The sequence below is a fragment of the Puma concolor genome, chromosome A2 (assembly GCF_028749965.1).
Source record: "Puma concolor isolate L17-30 chromosome A2, mPumCon1.1.hap2, whole genome shotgun sequence".
NCBI lineage: Eukaryota > Metazoa > Chordata > Mammalia > Carnivora > Felidae > Puma > Puma concolor.
The window spans coordinates 154,265,573-154,282,186 of NC_141668.1; the positions used below are offsets into that span (position 1 = coordinate 154,265,573).

Here is a 16,614-nt window from a genome sequence, read left to right on the forward strand (position 1 = left end):
TTCTCCATGTTATAAGTACTACAGCCAAGCTAACCCACTGAGAGTTAATTAAGATTAGGGTTAGATTGCTGTTGTTAGATTACTGTTGAGATTTGAGGGTCATTGTTACTGTAACACAACCTACACAGCTCTTCTCTTTCCAGAACTACCAGTAGTGTAGCGAGCATTGATTGAGCAGGTAGTACATGCCAGGCAGGCACTGTGCTAAGCCTACTGTTTCATTAATCTTCACAACAAAGCCATGATGTCAGAGCTGCTATTACCTCCATCTCACAAAAGAGAGAACTGAGAACTGGCTCATAAGATCATATTCCTGGGCCACTTGGGTGGCTCAGTTGGTTGAGCATCGGACTTCGGCTCAGGTCACGATCTCACCGTTTTTGAGTTCGAGCCCTGTATTGTGCTCTGTGCTGACTGCTCGGAGCCTGGAGCCTGCTTCAGATCTGTGTGTGTGTCTCTATCTCTCTGCCCCTCCCCTGCTCGCACTCTCTATCTCTCTCTCTCAAAAATAAATAAACATAAAAAGATCATGTCATTCCCAAGTGGCAGAGCCAAGCCTAGAATCCAAGTCTTGGGTTTCAGAGCAGTTTCATTTAACCACTGCCTCAATAAATGCCTACGCAACCAACAACTGAATGAAAAAGCAAAGTAACCAGACATCTAGAATTCACACTGAAGAAGCTAGACTTTTTCAGAGTGACACGGAGAAAAGGATCATTATTAAGCAAAATACGCTAGGTTATGATGTAGTAACAAATGATATCCCAAGATCTAAGTAGCTAAAAGCAACTAAGGATTCCCCCTTACTCATGCTACAAGTCAATCACAGGTTGACCATATCTACAAAACAGATTGTAAAGGAAGAAGAACAAAAGGATGTATGGATGATGGATAGATAGATGGATTGATGAATGGATGGATGGATGGATAGGTGGATATGTAGAAGGGAAAATGATCTAATTATAATATATGGCAAATATGGCATCTCAAGTCAGTGAGTAAACAATCCCCCTTTAATAATTGGTAGGAGCAAACTACTATCTACAGAGCAACTCAGTATCTATTAAAATTGCAAATGTGGGATGCCTGGGTGGCTCAGTCGGTTGAGCTTCCGGCTTCAGCTCTGGTCATGATCTCACAGTTTGTGAGTTCAGGCTTTGTGCTGACAGCTTGGAGCCTGGAGCCTGCTTCAGATTCTGTGTTTCCTTCTCTCTCTGCCCCTCCCCCACTTGTGCTCTGTCTGTCTCTATCAAAAATAAATAAAATATTAGGCTGATGCCAATTAAAACAAATTTTTTTAATTGCAAATGTAAAATGGCTTCTAAAACCATTAGAATCAGGGCACCTGGGTGGCTCAGTTAAGTGTCTGACTCTTGGTTTCAGTTCAGGTCATGATCTCATGGTTTGTGCTCCTCCCTCACTTGTGCTCTCTCTGTCTCAAAATAAATAAATAAACTTTAAAAGACTAAAAGTAAAATTTCATTTAAAAATATTGTCACTTCAACACAAAATCAATATTGAAAGCTTATCAGTAGTTTATATTCCTTTTTCCAACCATCTCTTCTAAATTAGGTGTGTACTTGACACAGCACATCTCAATAATGACCTTAAATTTTCAAAGGTTAAAGGGAAATGTAGTCTCACCAAAAAAAATAAATAAATAAATAAACGGGTGGGGCAGAAGACATGAACAGACATTTCTCCAAAGAAGACCTCCAGGGGGCACCTGGCTGGCTCATTGGGTGGAGCATGTAACTCTTGATCTGGGGCTGGGGGGGGGGGGGGTTGGGTTTGAGACCCACATGTTGGTCTCCCCCTCCGCTGAGAGCGCAGAGCCTGCTTGGGATTCTCTTTCTCCTTGTCTCTCTGCCCCTCCCTCACTCACACACTCTCTCTCAAAAATAAATAAGCTTTAAAAATATATATAATCTTAGAAATAATTTTTTTTTTTTGCATTTTAAGCTATATTTCCTCTCTCAAAAAATTGAGAAGTAAATTTTTTTTTTTAAAAAAAGACCCCTGGATGGCCAACAGGAACATGAAAAGATTTTCAACATCACTTATAATCAGGGAAATTCAAATCAAAATTACAGTGAGATATCACCTCACACCCGTCAGAACAGCTAAAATCAAAAACACAAGAAACAAGTGTTGGCAAGGATATGGAGAAAAAGGAACCCTCCCGCACTGCTGGTAGGAATGCAAATTGGTGCAGCCACTGTGGGAAATAGCATGAAGCTTCCTCAAAAAGTTAAAAATAGAAACTACTCTATGATCCAGTAATCACACTACTAGGTATTTACCCAAAAAATACAAAAACGCTAATTCAAAGGCATACATGTGCCCTTATGTTTATAACAACATTATTTACAATAGCCAAATTATGGAAGCAGCCCAAGTGTCCATCTATAGATGAATGGATAAAAAAGATGTGGTGTATATAGACAATGGAATGTGATTCAGCCATTAAGAAAAAAAAAAAGAAAGAAAGAAAGAAATCATGCCATTTGCAATGCCATGGATGGAGCTAGAGAGTACAATGCTAGGCAAAATACATCAGTTAGAGAACGACAAATATAATATGATTTGACTCATATGTGGAATTTAAGAAACAAAACAAATGAGCAATGGGGAAAAAATAGACAGACAAACCAAGAAACAGATTCAACTATAGAAAACAACCTGATGGTTATCAGAGGGGAGGTAGGTGGGGAATGGGTGATAGGGATTAAGGGGTGCACTTGTCCTGATGAGCACTGGGTGATGTATGGAAGTGCTGAATCACTATATTGTACACCTGAAACTAATATAACACTGTTAACTATACTGGAATTAAAATTTTTTAATTAAATAAGTAAATATGTGTTTGATGGGAAAATATTTTTTACTTCTTCAGTATTTCGTTACAAATTAATGGAAAGTAAATTTAAAAATGTACTTCCTCAGTAGCACTCGCCACAACAAGTGGTCCACATTCGCTTGTGGCCAGTGGCTGCAAGAGCGGAGATCGCAGATGGTCTCCCACCCCGCAGCGGGGGGCAGGCTGGGAGATTTGGGGCAGAGACTTTTAGCACCATGGACAGTGTGCGGGACTCCAGAGGAAGGAAACCCCGTCCAGCTACAGAGCAGGTGTCCTGGGCACCGCCCACAGTACGCAGCCCGAAGCTACTGCACTTCCTGAGGGACAGCCTCGGCATCGGATAATGCTGACACCAGCCGGGTGCCTGAGGTCCGAGAGCGGGAGAAGGTAGGCGGTCACCCTCCTCTCGCCCGGTCCCTTCGCCAGGCAGAACCCCGCCTGGCCGGCCGACTCACAGTGGTCCGCCGAAACCCGGAGCAATGCCGCGGGGCCCATCTCAGAGCCTGGGCTGACTTGAAGGCGAGGCGGGGGAGACAGCACGTTGAAGAAGGACCTCTGGGCCAACAGGGGAGTCAGAAAGAGGAGGGGATTCTGCCGGAAGTGCTTCACGGTACAGCGAGCAGCCTCCTGGGAAGCGTAGTTCGTAGTTCGGAAGCGGACCTCTCCTCCTGCAGTGACTCCCGCCTCTAGCTCCTAAATGTGACTGGGAGCCGTGACCACAGGTGAACAGTGCCGTGACCTCATGTGATCAAGATGGTGACACCACATGATCAGACCAATGACCCCAAGTAATGGGAACTGTGCCCCACATAACCATGACTGTGACCACAAGAGGTTGGAACAGGGCCTCAGGAGAAAGTGTTGTGACCCCGCATGCTGGAGCCATGACCCCGTGATCAGGGCGTGCAGCCCATGTGCTGAGCCCCTGACCCCACATCCTATGGGCTATGACCACCTCCTTGTGCAGAGCAGTCACCCCTATAGTCCTCAGGGCTTAACCCCGTGTTCTTCCCCAGGAGACCCAACTTCACTGGGGTCTGGACTGAACGCCTTTGTAGCCTTGACCCCTGTCCTATGTGGAGACCCAATTTCACGTGGTATTGGCCCCACGTACTCAGGGCTGTTATCCCACGTGCAGGGCATGACGCCAAGATAGCATGTCATAGGTGTAGATAGTGAGTTAGATGGATGGAATAGTCAATTTGTGGGGTTTGCAAACTGATTGCCATTCTTCCTGTTAAAAACTATGGAAGGAAAAAGGGAAGGGGGGAGGAAGGAGACGACAAAGGGAAATTATTGCTCTGACCACAGTCTGAACGGGGTTGTTATATATTAAAGGATGGGAGAGATTTTAATGCCCCTTTCTCAGGGCTGTGGCCCTCTGACCCCACCTGATGGGTCAGGACCATGGTCAGGACCGTGACCTCACATGACCAGAGCCCATGTGATCAGAGCTGTGACCTCAAGAGATGGATCTGTGGCACCACGTGATCAGGGCCATGACCCCCACGTGCTCAGGGCCACAAACTCTCCTTCCGGCTGTGACCAGGTTCTGCCTTCTGCTGGGCCCTCAGGAGGTGGCAGGCACCTACTGCTCCTTGTGCTGCCTGATGGAGAGGCCCTTAGAGGTCTTAGATCCAGGAGTAGTCAGCCAGGTGCGGGGAGGGAGTGTGGAGGACTTATTTTTCCCTTATGCTTTCCATGTTTTTTAGTGACCCTTGGTCCTCTAGGGTTATCTCATATTAAGTAATTTAGAAGCAATATAATATTGTGGTTGAAGACACTGAATTTGCAACCCAAAAGAACTGATGGAAAATCCAAAACCCACCACTTCCTCACTTTGGAGTCCTCATTTCCTCATCATCAAAATGTAAATGAGGGGTCCTGTGTCCATCCAACACACCGCCTCTCAGGTACAGGGAAGGAGGCTTAAAAATCACTACCCCTAGGCAGTTTAACTGGGATTTCCTTTGTAGATAGAGCTGAGTATTTCACACTAGGCTCATTAAAACAAATTCAGCATTTTCTTGTGTTCTGATGTGATTACCCATTAGGTAAAGAAATCAGATTCAAAATCATGCTGTAATTACAGACGTTATACCATCATTATTGTGGAAATATTACAGCATTACTATCCCAAGAAGAAAGGGAATAATGTAATTTAGGGACTGGCTGGATTAAGCGTGTCCACGGGAGAAAGTGTGCCCCACAGCTCCGGCCTGAGGCAGCCTTATCCAGAAGCCTCCTTCACTCTATCTGGTCAAGGATAGCCACAGCCGTTACAACCACCTCCCCGACTCACCCAGCCCACGCAAGGCCCTCTCCTCTCTGCATCCCTGGGACTTTGATCTGGAACTGTCAACCAGAACACTCCCAGGGTAAAGGGGAAGTATGGATGGGTCTGAGCACAGCTGTGTTTGGATGAAAAGTGGAACATCCTGGGTGCACTCGGGGGTGGGGCTATGCTGGCAGACAGGAAGGGCAAGCAAGACCCAGGATGGCTCTGAGGCTGGGGCTTGGCGCTGGGCAAGAAAACCATCTTCTCTTTTACCAATTGTAGCGGAGGCTTGCCAATTTGAACCTTATTCAGATTTTGGAATCGGACTAGTCAATGTGAGATTTCCATTCCCTAACGTGCAACGGATTATGCGATAAAGATCATTCCCCAGTTGGTGATACTGTGCTATGTTTAGCTCACCAAACTCTTTTCAGGCAATTTTAGCAAATCTGTCTGTCCTGGGGAAGTTATTTGACCTTTTCCTACCTTGTGTGTGGCGTTTGTGGTTTTTTACTTTTTCCTGTTTTTTTTGTTTGTTTGGACTTTTTTCCCCTGTGTGCAGTGTGGGGAGGTTACCCTTTACCTTCCTCAAGGAGGACGTAGGGGAGAAGAGCAGACGTTCCCAGTGGCTAACTTTGGTTGAGGCTTCCAAGTGCCCCCTCCCTGCTATTGACCAAGGCTGCAGACGGCCCTGGAAGAAGCCCAAGGGGCTGCAGGTTCAGCTTGAGGAAATTCCTTCTGGCTCCTTGTGAAACCACCATGTCTGGTTCAGCTGTCCAGCCCACCCCGGTCCTCCTACGGGGATTCTCCTCCTGGCCTATCCCCCTGCAGACCAACAGCTTGCTTGGGTTGCTTTTTCAGCTCACATTTTTCTTCTGGATCCCACAGGCTCAGTTTTCTGCCCCAGGTCAAGGATGCAGTACCCCAGGCTCCTGAGGTGGTTAGCCAGACCTGCCCGTGGGGCCCAGAACAGCCGCAGGGTGACGTACTATAACCAGACCACAGATCCCCTCAGAACCACACTGATGTACATGTCCTCATCCCTGGAAACAGGATCTGGCCAAACTAGAAACAGGCGCTCGGTGTCTTTCAAATGCCACAAAGGCCTTTGTGAATGTGGAAGACCATCGGTGGTCACGAAAACCATCAGGCTGACCGGCTGCAACATGTGGAAAAGGGGGAAATGCCCCCCTGCCCCACGGAGCTCCGCTCAACCACCCTCATCTCATAAAAGCCATGAGCCCACGTGCTCTGAGGCTGAAGCTCTTATTACAGGGACATTACGGTGAGAAACAATATGTCTACAAGCAGCAAGAGGATATAGACCCAAGGAAACATTTCAGTACCCACACTACTGATCCATTTAGTTGCTCAGAGGCCCTTCTACCAATCAAGAGCTTTAAAAACAAAAACAAGCAAAGATCCCCAAACTGACAATGAGATTACAAATAGAGTCTTGCTTATCTCTGGAGCAACACAATGACTTTGAGGCCCAGGTGAGCAGATGCTGACCAGCTGGACCCCCCTCATCTCTGCTCACGGGAGGCCTCTGGCTGGTCACAAGGCACCAGTTATTGACCCTCACCTGCTGTGTGTTCTGAGGCTGCTCCAGGGTATGTGGCCCCAGACACTGAGTTCCTATCAGTGATTTTCACTATGAGACCACAGCTAGACAACACGTTTCCTCTGCCTCGTGTTTAAGGACATTCCAGTCTGGAGTCACCCAAGTTGTCCTTGGAATCACCAGAAAACACAGGTTACCCATCAGCCAAACCTCTCCCCTCCAGGGAAGGGAGGGACTGCCATTTCTTGAGTGCCTACTATGCGTTCTGGAGGCAGCAGCCCACAGCCTCGGTGACCAGCACAGGTCAAAGTCACCAGATGTTCTGATCTTGTCTCTTTTGGGTAGTTTCTCTCATCGCAAACATCTGGGGGGGCCATCCTCCCCCAAAAGGACCAGGCTCAAAGTGCGGCTCCTGTTCTCTGCTTTTACCCCAAAACCAGCCACAAGGAGCAAAGACTATCCAAGGAACTGCCAGAGGATTGACTCTAAAGCAACTACAAAAGTAATTAAAGTAAAATAGTGATTGTAGATTCTAACAGATGAGTACATGTTCACTATACAATTATTTCAATCGTTCTGTATGTTTAACTACTTTTTAATTTTTTATTTTATTTTACTATATATTTTTCATATTTTATATTCACTATATATATTACACATATATCTTTTTTTTTTTTTTTTTTTTTAGTGAGCTCTACACCCAATGTGGGGCTTGAACTCAACTCTGAGATCAAGAGTCACATGCTCTACCACTTGACCCAGCGAGGTGCCCCTGTTTAACTAGTTTTTAAATAAAATATTGAGAAAATTTTAAAAACTAAATAATGCACACAAAGATGAACACCTTTGGTAGAAGCAGAAAACCCATTTCCTAAAGCAAGAGCCTTTTCAGATCCTTGTAATCAGAGTAGTCCATGTCCCATCACTGAGACAATTAACTTTGGCTTCCAGGGTGATAAGAACAATGGCCCACAACTGGTACAGGGAATTCAGTAATTTATGAATAGCAGCTGTCACAGAAGGGAAAGTCAAGTGGAGCCCACTTGATACGGTCACACTGTGGAAGGTGGGAGCCACTGAAAGCAGAAAACCTTAATGTGACCTGCGCACCAAGAAGAAGCAAGCATGACGGATAACACAGTAAATGCTATGTGATATCCTGCCTCCTGTTGCTCTCAGAGCTGGATGTCTGTGTCTTATTTTAGGTTGGCCCAGAAGCAGATCTAAGACAAGGATGCAAGTGGAAGTAGTTTATTTGGGAGACAAACACAGAGAGCAGCAGCGGGAGTGTAAGGAAGTGAGACAGGGCAGGAAGAGAAGACAGAAGAGGGGGTGTTCATGAACAGGTCATTGCCAGGGGCACAACCAGCTGAGGACCTGGGAGATGTGTAACACATCTTGGAGTGGGCCCACCCACGGAGTGAGGAAGAGAAAATATGTTTCCACCACTCCCACCAATCGTTGGTTGAGGCTGCTCCCTGGAATGCCTACTCCCAAGTACTTCCGGGCTGCCCTTAGCAAAGAGCCACAGGTGCTTCGGGTCAGCTACAGAATGGCAAGTGGGCAAGACACGGACGTTGTCTGAAACACCCAATGCAACAGAGTGTGTCACCCTGCTTGTCTCTCCTAGCCAGAGCTCTTCAGCCCCCTGAGCAAGACTCTTGCTTTGAATGGTACAAAATGTTGGTGCTATTTGATCACTAAACACAAGCCCACAACTTAAATCTGCTGCCCAGCTAAAGAAACAGTGAGTTTTCCCATGCCAGAGGAGATGTCAGAAGTGGTGGGCTTTTCCAGAGTTAAGATGTTGGAAGGGAACTGGAACTTGATGGGAAATGTACCAGCAGGCTGGCCTTAGAACCCAGCCAGCCATGAGACTGACCTGTGTCTCTGTGTTTAACAAAGTGGCTTTCACCTCCATAGGAGTACGAACAGCTCTGCACATCCACATTACCACTGCACACAGGGTAGATCTCCTTAAGTCACACTGGGTGTTCAACGAGGCTGGTGGGAAGCATGTGATGGGCATGGGAGAAGGACCCTGAGAATGGAGCCACTTTTCCTGGACCTGCCACGTCACCCCGTGCCCTTCTGGGTGAAGTAGCTGCTCCACCTTTGTGTTTTGCATGGACACACACACACACACACACACACACACACACACACACGTCCTCCCGGAATTCAGGACTCAAGTCATGGTAAGTGGGAGGAGACAGAAAAGTACAATTGAAGACTTGAGGAAGTTGCTTTCACAAAAATTTATTTTGCAGGGTCCAGAAGCCTGAGCCAGGGAAAAGCAGACCCTTAGGCCTCTTGCATGGGGCGAAGATTGCTAAAAAAGTCACGGATTCTCTGGCCAATATTCTGAATCTTCTCACCAATCTTCTGCCCACCTCGTTGGATGAGCTCACCCAGCTGGCCCAATTTACTGACTTGTAGAATCTGTGCATCAGAAGGAAGCAGTTTCTTTGTGGGGGCTGGACCCAGGGTCAAGACAAGACCCCTCCCCTCCTAGACACCCCCCTTCTTGGGCCATCCCAGTTCATCCTCTGGCTGTAACCTTTGGAGTATGTAGTTGATTGAATCGCCACACCCACAAACAGATGAGGAAACTGAAGCCCAGAGATAGCAAGGGGCTTCCCAGGGTCTCACAGCTGAAAGCATATTACTCTAAGTGGTTCTCAAGCTTTATCAGGAGTCAGAACCCCCTGGAGTTTGTTAAACTACATATTGCTGGGTCCCACCCCAGAATCTGATTCTGCAGATCTGCATGGGGCCTGAGAAGTTGCATTGCTAATAAATTACCGAGTTCTCACGGCCACACTTTGAGAGCTTGTACTAAGGGAACACAGAGCCTGTGAGGTCCTGGAGATGAGGCCCAGGTTGAGGGAGAAGCCCAGGCTAGGAGGGGCTTTCTGTGCCCTGGATGGGACAGTGGTTAATTGGCCCATAGGATGTTCTATGTACCACCACCCCATCAACCCCTGCAACCTACAGGGAGCCACTCACCCCATCACAGTTGATGTCAAAGTAGCCCCTGTTCTGGTCCAGGATGACTGTCCCTTCACACTGCTTCACCAGCTGAGAAGAGGAGGCTCCAGGTCAAATTGGAACCCCTATGCCATAACCTCCCAGCCTCACCCCAGTGCCTGGAAATATTCCCAGGAGGCCTCTTGTTCAGCTCATTTGGGGGCTTCTGCCAGAGCCCCCAGCCTCACCCCATTGTCCTTGAAATCACACTGCTCCAGTGGCCTCTGTGTCGTCTTGGGGCACACAGTCTCCTTCACTTTGAAACTCACAGGCTTCGGGGTATTTGGATCCCCGTCCTGGTCAGGGAAGCAAGCAGGAAGACCAGACTCAGGCTCATGGTTGCCTTCACTAATCCGTCTCCCTGCCCCATCCCGAGCCACCCAGCGAAGAGGGTAGCCTTACAACAGCCCCTGCTATGTGCCTGACACTGGCTCTGTGCTAAGGTATGGAGGTGAGGATGACAAAGTCCATTCCTGCCCTCACCAAGCTGAGAGAGCAGGAGAGGACCTCAGGAAAGCTCTAATGAATAGCACCTCCCCCTTAGGGAGCCAAGGGAAAGCAGGGGCCTCCTGGAGACAAAACATTGCCACTGGAATCTCAAGGCTGAGCAGAGCCATTCCAGGGAAGTCACATCCCAGGGCCAGTAACCCCACTTTTGTCCCTGGAACTTCCAGAAGCCTGAATGGGAGGGAGTAAGGGTGGGGGGCACCTCTTCACACAGTAGAGATTCTTTTTTTTTTTTTTTTTAATTTTTAAATGTTTATTTTTGAGAGACAGAGAGACAGAGCATGAGCAGGAGAGGGGCAGAGTGAGAGGAATACCCAGAATCTGAGGCAGGCTCCAGGCTCTGAGCTGTCAGCACAGAGCCTGATGCGGGGCTCGAACCCACGAACTATGAGATCATGACTTCAGCCAAAGTTGGATGCTTAACTGACAGAGCCACCCAGGTGCCCCAACATAATAGAGATTTTAAGGCAAGAAGCAGAGATTCTAAGACAAGAAGCACTCGCGCTGATGGGGGGTACAGCTCTGGGAAGGTCTCCTGAAAGAGGTGCGATCACACTTAAGGGAGGGGGGTTCCTGACATGAACAAAGTGTTAACAATGGGAGGGACAGTATGGCCAAGACTGGCTAGAGCAGAACCTCCCTCCCCTCCATCCCCTCCTCGACTCACTCCCTCGGGCTGTAAGTCCTGCTGAAGGAGACGGTAGAGATTCTTCTCTGAGGACCGCTGGTTGAAGCCATCCACAGCACGGAGCACAGCTTCCTCGTAGCTAAGGGTCTGGGGGGTGGCCGGAGTGATAACCAGGCCCAACAGCAGTAGCAACAGTGACCACCGCCCCAAGGAAGGGCTGTCCCTCTGGGTCTCCATGGTCCCCAGTCGGCCTCCTCCCCACCTGCAAGTCCCTCCTTTATGCCCAGCCTGGGCCTGATGCAAAGATCCAAACAGGAGCCTTCCTGACCCGCCTATCACAGCCGCCTGCCCGGATGTGGGCTCAGGCTTGCCTCACACCTACTGCTGTTGCCTCACAGGGCTTGCTGGGCAGTGGGCAAAGTCCACCTTATGTGCAACTGAAGAAATAGTTTCTCCATCTCCCTGACAATGTCTTGGCCTCTCCTGGGACCCACAGAGGCAGGTCATTGCCAGGGTTGCTCAAGAGAGTTGAGTCCTCCAGAAGAGAAAGGAAGACAGGCACCTACATCCTTCTCCCCAGATGGCCTCCTCAGGAATCAGGGTAATATAGTGTATTCACCATTCAATCTCCAGCTCTAGGCACTGCCTAGCACCCAGTAAGCACTCAGCTAATGTTTGATGAATGAATAATAGTAACCACCCCTCATCTAGAGCCTGACCCACCCAGTCAGTCCTTTCCCTTCCCCCATGGTCTTCTGTTAAGTTTCTCAACTTCCACATATGAGTGAAAACATATGGTATCTGTCTTTCTCTGACTGACTTATTTCACTTAGCATAATACCCTCCAGTTCCATCCATGTGGTTGCAAATGGCAAGATTTCATTCTCACTGCTGAGATATATAAATATATCCAAATTTATCGTTTGGATAAATTCCTAGTAGTGCTATTGCTGGGTTGTAGGGTAATTCAATCTTTAATTTTTTGAGGAACCTCCACACTGTTTTCCAGAGTGGCTGCTCCACTGGTGCATTCCCACCAACAGTACAAGAGGGTTCCGCTTTCTCCACATCCTTGCCAACATCAGCTATTTCCTGAGTTGTTAATTTTAGCCACTCTGGCTGGTGTGAGGTGGCCCACCCAGTCAGTCCTAAGGGAGACCTGCAAGGCCACAACATCCTATTCTCTGGACCCAGCCCTCAACCAGTTCAGGCGCTAAGCTCTGTCTGTCTCCTTTTCCTGGGTTCTTTTCTGCTGCGTTTCTCAGTCTAAAAATGGCCCCAGCCACCATCAGATGTGGCCTGTTGCCCTGGCTCCTCACCACCTGAGCCTGGGAAAAGGTCATTCCCTCACTGACCCACTTCTTCACTCTCTCTCACACTCAGGGCCACTGCAGGCTGACCAGACCTCGATGGATGTGGTGGTTACTCTCAAGCCTTAGCTTTACCTATGCAGGCACTAATGACCCCTGCTCCATTGTCCCCTGATGCCACTCTCCTGGTTTCCCTCCCACCTCCTTGGTGCTCCTTCTCAGTCTCCTCCAAAGCCCCTCCTCTTAACATGGGGGCTTGCAGAGTTGTATCCTGAGATGCTTCTGTTTCCAGCCCTCACACCTCCCTGGAGACACCCCTCTCAGGGCACCAGTTGTCATAGACAGACCTTGTCTGCATCTCTGAATTCAAGACTCCCATGAACACCCCTGGTTGTCCCCAGGGCCACCTGGTCTGCTGTTTTGCTCGGTGCCACTGCATGAACCTTGAGATGAAAGCTTGGGGAGTGCCCCACCTGCTCCTTCTCCTGGGGACACTCCCTTCTGATCCTCACCGACACACATACCCCTGTTCTGGTTCCTACCATCATCTTCTCTCCTCTGAAGTGTGATCATTCCTGCACACCCCAGGCACCAGGAAGCCATATAGACTCCAACTGCTCAGACCCCTCTGAGCCTCCTTCTCTTTCTCTACCTCTGCACCTGATCCCTCTGCTTGGCACACTCTTCACCTTGTGAAGACTTCCCTGACCTCCCACCAGACACAGCAACCTCCTCCTCTTTGCTTCCTCCAGGAAGTCTCCTCTGAATTGACCCCAAATGACTCCCTGTCCAGTGCTCTGGTTGAGACACCAGGCTGGGGTGGCCCATTCTGGGAGGGGGATGGGTGTGGAGAAAGCATAGCTGGGAAAAGTGATTAGCCAAAGAGGTGGATGGGTCCAGAGGCCATGAGGCAAACGCTAGTCCCAGCTCTCCTGTGGAACGGCCATGAGGCTGTGAGGCCTGGGGTGGGTCTTGGCTCCAGTTGGTCCGTAGGACTCTTGGGGGCTTGGGTGGGGCACCTCGGAAGGTGGCAGCCTGGATGAATGCTGCTGGTTGCACACTCAGCCTTGGGAAAAGGAAGGAGAAACGGGCTTCTGTGCAACCTAGTTTCACAGTCCAGCTATTGCCCCACTGGCCTCTTGGTCAAGCAGGGCTTCACATCAGGGCCTTTATAGTGGTTCTGCCCAGACTCCACAATTCCCATTGTGTGCCTTTCTCTCACCTGAAGGACTGTACTGCCAGGAGACCTGGCATCATTTCCTAGCTGTGTGACTTTGAGCAAGTTACTTTGTTTTCCTGGGCCACGTCTTTAGGATGGGGATTACATGCCCTGCACTGCCCGCATGGGGACACACATGACAGTGGGTGCAAAAGTGCATGTTTACTGTCAAGTCCTGTGCTCCCAGGGCACTTCTGTGAGTGAGGTCAGGGTCAAGTCTCCTTGCTCTGCAATGAGCAGAGTTCAACTGTCCCCCAACAGATACATGCACACATGCAAGTCTGGGAGCTGTGCCCTCTTTGCCAACAACACCGCCCACTGCCCCAGGCTCCTGTCACATTTCCACTCAGAGTCAGCCTCCCCAGGAGGTCTGTCCCAATATCACCCCCAGTCGGCATCCTCTACAATGCACCCCACACCCAATACCAGGGTGGGAGGCAACCCACCACCCTTACCTTTAGTCTCAGGCTAGTTCCCAGGATAGTCATGAAGTCCTGAGCTGCCCCCCTCAGACTGGGACTCCCCAAGTCATCCCTCTGTCCAGCCTCCCTGTGGTGAGGCTATACCTCCTCCCAGGCAAGGGCTTTGCAAATGTGACAAGTTTGTCCCATAGACAGAGGACAAGACTCTCTATTCCCTTCAGCCCACAGGTTCCCCAGGGGACAGGACCCATTTCTTCTTTGAGTCTCCTCTCAGGACTCAGCACCGGGCTCTGTGCTCAAAGGGGTCCAGCAGCCAGTAGGTCCTGAGCCAGGTTCAGAAAACATTTGTCAAAAAAACCCAAAAAACTAGGGGCGCCTGGGTGACTCAGTTGGTTGAGCATCTGACTTCGGCTCAGGTCATAATCTTACAGTTTGTGAGTTGGAGCCCCGCGTCGGGCTCTGTGCTGACAGCTCAGAGCCTGGATCCTGCTTCAGATTCTGTGTCCCCCACCTCTCTCCACCCCACCCCTGCTGTACTCTGTCTCTCTCTTTCAAAAATGAATAAACATAAAAAAAATTTTTAATTAAAAAAAACAAAAACAAAAAACTACACAGCATGGGGTGGTGATAGGTAATTTCCAGCAAATATGCCCTTGTTTCCTTGGGGACCCTCCCAAGAGGGTCCTGGGGCATGGTGTCCAGGGAGGTGGAGGCTCTGTCCAGGGGGAGACCCAGATATTGCCTAGATGTCAGCTCCCAGGGCCCATCTGTCTTTCCCCGGTGGTGGTTGCAAGGGGAAGGGGAGAAGGAAGTGTCCAATCAAAGCATGTGTCCTCCTGGGAGAGGCCAAGGCAGCTGTAAGCAATCACACCCTGTCCTGTGCAGGAATACCCACCCTGGCCAGAGACCCTTGTAAAATCAGATTTCCCGTCCGCACATTTGCTGCCAATTAGGAAGATGAGACCTCCCGCTTCTGACCTGGGCAGCCCCTCCTTCTTGCCAGGTGACCTTACCCTGGGCCATTCCCCATTCCTAGCCTCTTCCCTTGTCAGTGATCCATAAATCCTGTGCAGCTCCAACATTTCTGTGCCTCCAGGTGGCTGGGGACAGTGCAAGAGCAGGAGAGAAGACAGCCCCCTCTTTCAGCCTTCCCTTCCAGCACCCCCCCACCACAGAACCCCCCAGAGTGACGTCACTGAAGTCAGGACTGGCTCATGACCATAGTCTTCCCTCTCTCCTGCGGGCAGGGCAGCATGCACCTGTAACTCGCACCCGCTGCCTGTGGCTGTAGGGATTGGAAAGCAGGCATCTGCTCCCAAATCAACTTTTTGTAAGAGTTTTAGTGAGCTGTAACCAACATGCCGCACAATTCACCCATTTAAAGCGTAAATCATTATAGTGATTTTTACTACATTCACAGAGTTGTGTAGCCATCACCACAATTTTATTTAGTTTCATTATTTAATTTTTTTTTTTTTTTTTGAGAGAGAGAGAGCGCAAGCAAGGGAGGGGCAGAGAGAGAGGGGGGCACAGTGTCTGAAGCAGGTTCCATGCTGACAGCAAAGAGCCTGATGTGGGGCTCAAACTCACTGTGAGATCATGACCTGAGCCAAAGTCAGATGCTCAACTGACTGAGCCACCCAGGCGCCCCACCACAGTCCATTTTAAAACATCTTCATTATCCCCAGAAGAAACCCCCTGTTGGCAGTCACTCCCCATTTCACCCCAAGCTGCACCCTCAGCCCTAGGCAACCACTAATTTACTGTCTGTCTCTATGGATTTTCCTATTCTGAACATTCCATATAAACAGTTTGGTTTCTTTCACTTAGCATGATGTTTTCAAGGTTTATCCATAGTGTGGTATCCACACTTCATTTCTACAGCCAAATAATATTCCATTCTATGGTTATACCACATTTTGTTTCACATATCAATTGATGGACATTTGAGTTGTTTCTACTTTTTGGTTATTACAAGTAATTCTAATTGACTCTTTTTTTTAATCTGTTGTTTTTAAGATTTTTTTAAATGTTTTTAGTTATTTTTGTTGACAGAGAGAGACAGAGCATGAGCAGGGGAGGGGCAGAGAGAGAGGGAGACACAGAATTGGAAGCAGGCTCCAGGCTCTGAGCTGTCAGCACAGAGCCCGATGCGGGGCTCGAACCCACAGACCATGAGATCATGACCTGAGCCGAAGTCGGACGCTTAACCGACTGAGCCACCCAGGCGCCCCTAAGATTTATTTTTAAGTAATCTCATCACCCAACGTGGGGCTCAAACTCACAACTCCAAGATCAAGAGTTGCATGCTCTACAGACTGAACCTTCCAGGTGTACCTCTAATTGATTCTTAATGTTTGCCAGGAGCACAGTATTAAGAGTGGAACTACACACGTCACCTCCCTAGCCCAGGACCACAGGGGCGAAGTCTAGCCCTCTAGCCAGGCATTCAGGGTTGTCCATCATGTGCCAACCTCTTCATCCTCCTCACTTCCTATCCTTCCCACCTACATATAAAGGCCCTAAATTTTGAAACACTACATTGGCTTCTCTACCTGTAAACCTTGCTAAGGCCTCTCCTCTGCCCTTCCTGTGTGTCCTTGGTTCACCCCATGGCATATTTAAACTCAGTCCATCTCTCAAGGTCAGCCAAAATCACACCTCCCCAAGATGCCCTCCTTAATTGCCAATGGCCCAGAAGGAATTCTCCCAGCCACTCCCTGGGGGCCCAAAGTACACATACTGTCCCTAACTGGTCTTACTGTTGATGCTTTATTCTTTTTTTTAAATTTTTTT

General features: G+C 48.9%; 1 protein-coding gene and 1 long non-coding RNA gene across 2 annotated transcripts in view; both read right to left on the reverse strand.

Annotated features, from left to right (window-relative positions):
- Positions 1 to 3,638, reverse strand: part of LOC147583614 (uncharacterized) — a 31,853-nt gene extending 28,215 nt beyond the window's left edge. Inside the window, exon 1 of the long non-coding RNA XR_015248398.1 lies at positions 3,316 to 3,638. This is a non-coding gene — a long non-coding RNA (uncharacterized LOC147583614). The remainder of the gene's footprint in view (positions 1 to 3,315) is intronic.
- A 5,307-nt stretch (positions 3,639 to 8,945) lies between these two features.
- On the reverse strand, positions 8,946 to 11,140 carry CAMP (cathelicidin antimicrobial peptide). The gene is made up of 4 exons (XM_025916237.2): positions 10,907 to 11,140; positions 9,921 to 10,028; positions 9,712 to 9,783; positions 8,946 to 9,144 (listed from the first exon to the last, which is right to left on the reverse strand). Exons 1-4 carry the CDS (start codon positions 11,102 to 11,104, stop codon positions 9,007 to 9,009), a joined length of 516 nt encoding a protein of 171 aa, XP_025772022.1. The 5' UTR covers positions 11,105 to 11,140; the 3' UTR covers positions 8,946 to 9,006.
- Positions 11,141 to 16,614: the final 5,474 nt, after the last annotated feature.

What these genes read in the sequence shown, in the direction of transcription:
- CAMP (XM_025916237.2), bottom strand. Translation starts at nt 11,104, where the DNA reads ATGGAGACCCAGAGGGACAGCCCTTCCTTGGGGCGGTGGTCACTGTTG. An exon ending in AGGACTTACAGCCCGAGGGA is followed by an intron (nt 10,029 to 10,906) that starts GTGAGTCGAGGA and finishes TTCCCTGACCAG; the next exon opens with GACGGGGATCCAAATACCCC. An exon ending in GTGATTTCAAGGACAATGGG is followed by an intron (nt 9,784 to 9,920) that starts GTGAGGCTGGGG and finishes TCCTCTTCTCAG; the next exon opens with CTGGTGAAGCAGTGTGAAGG.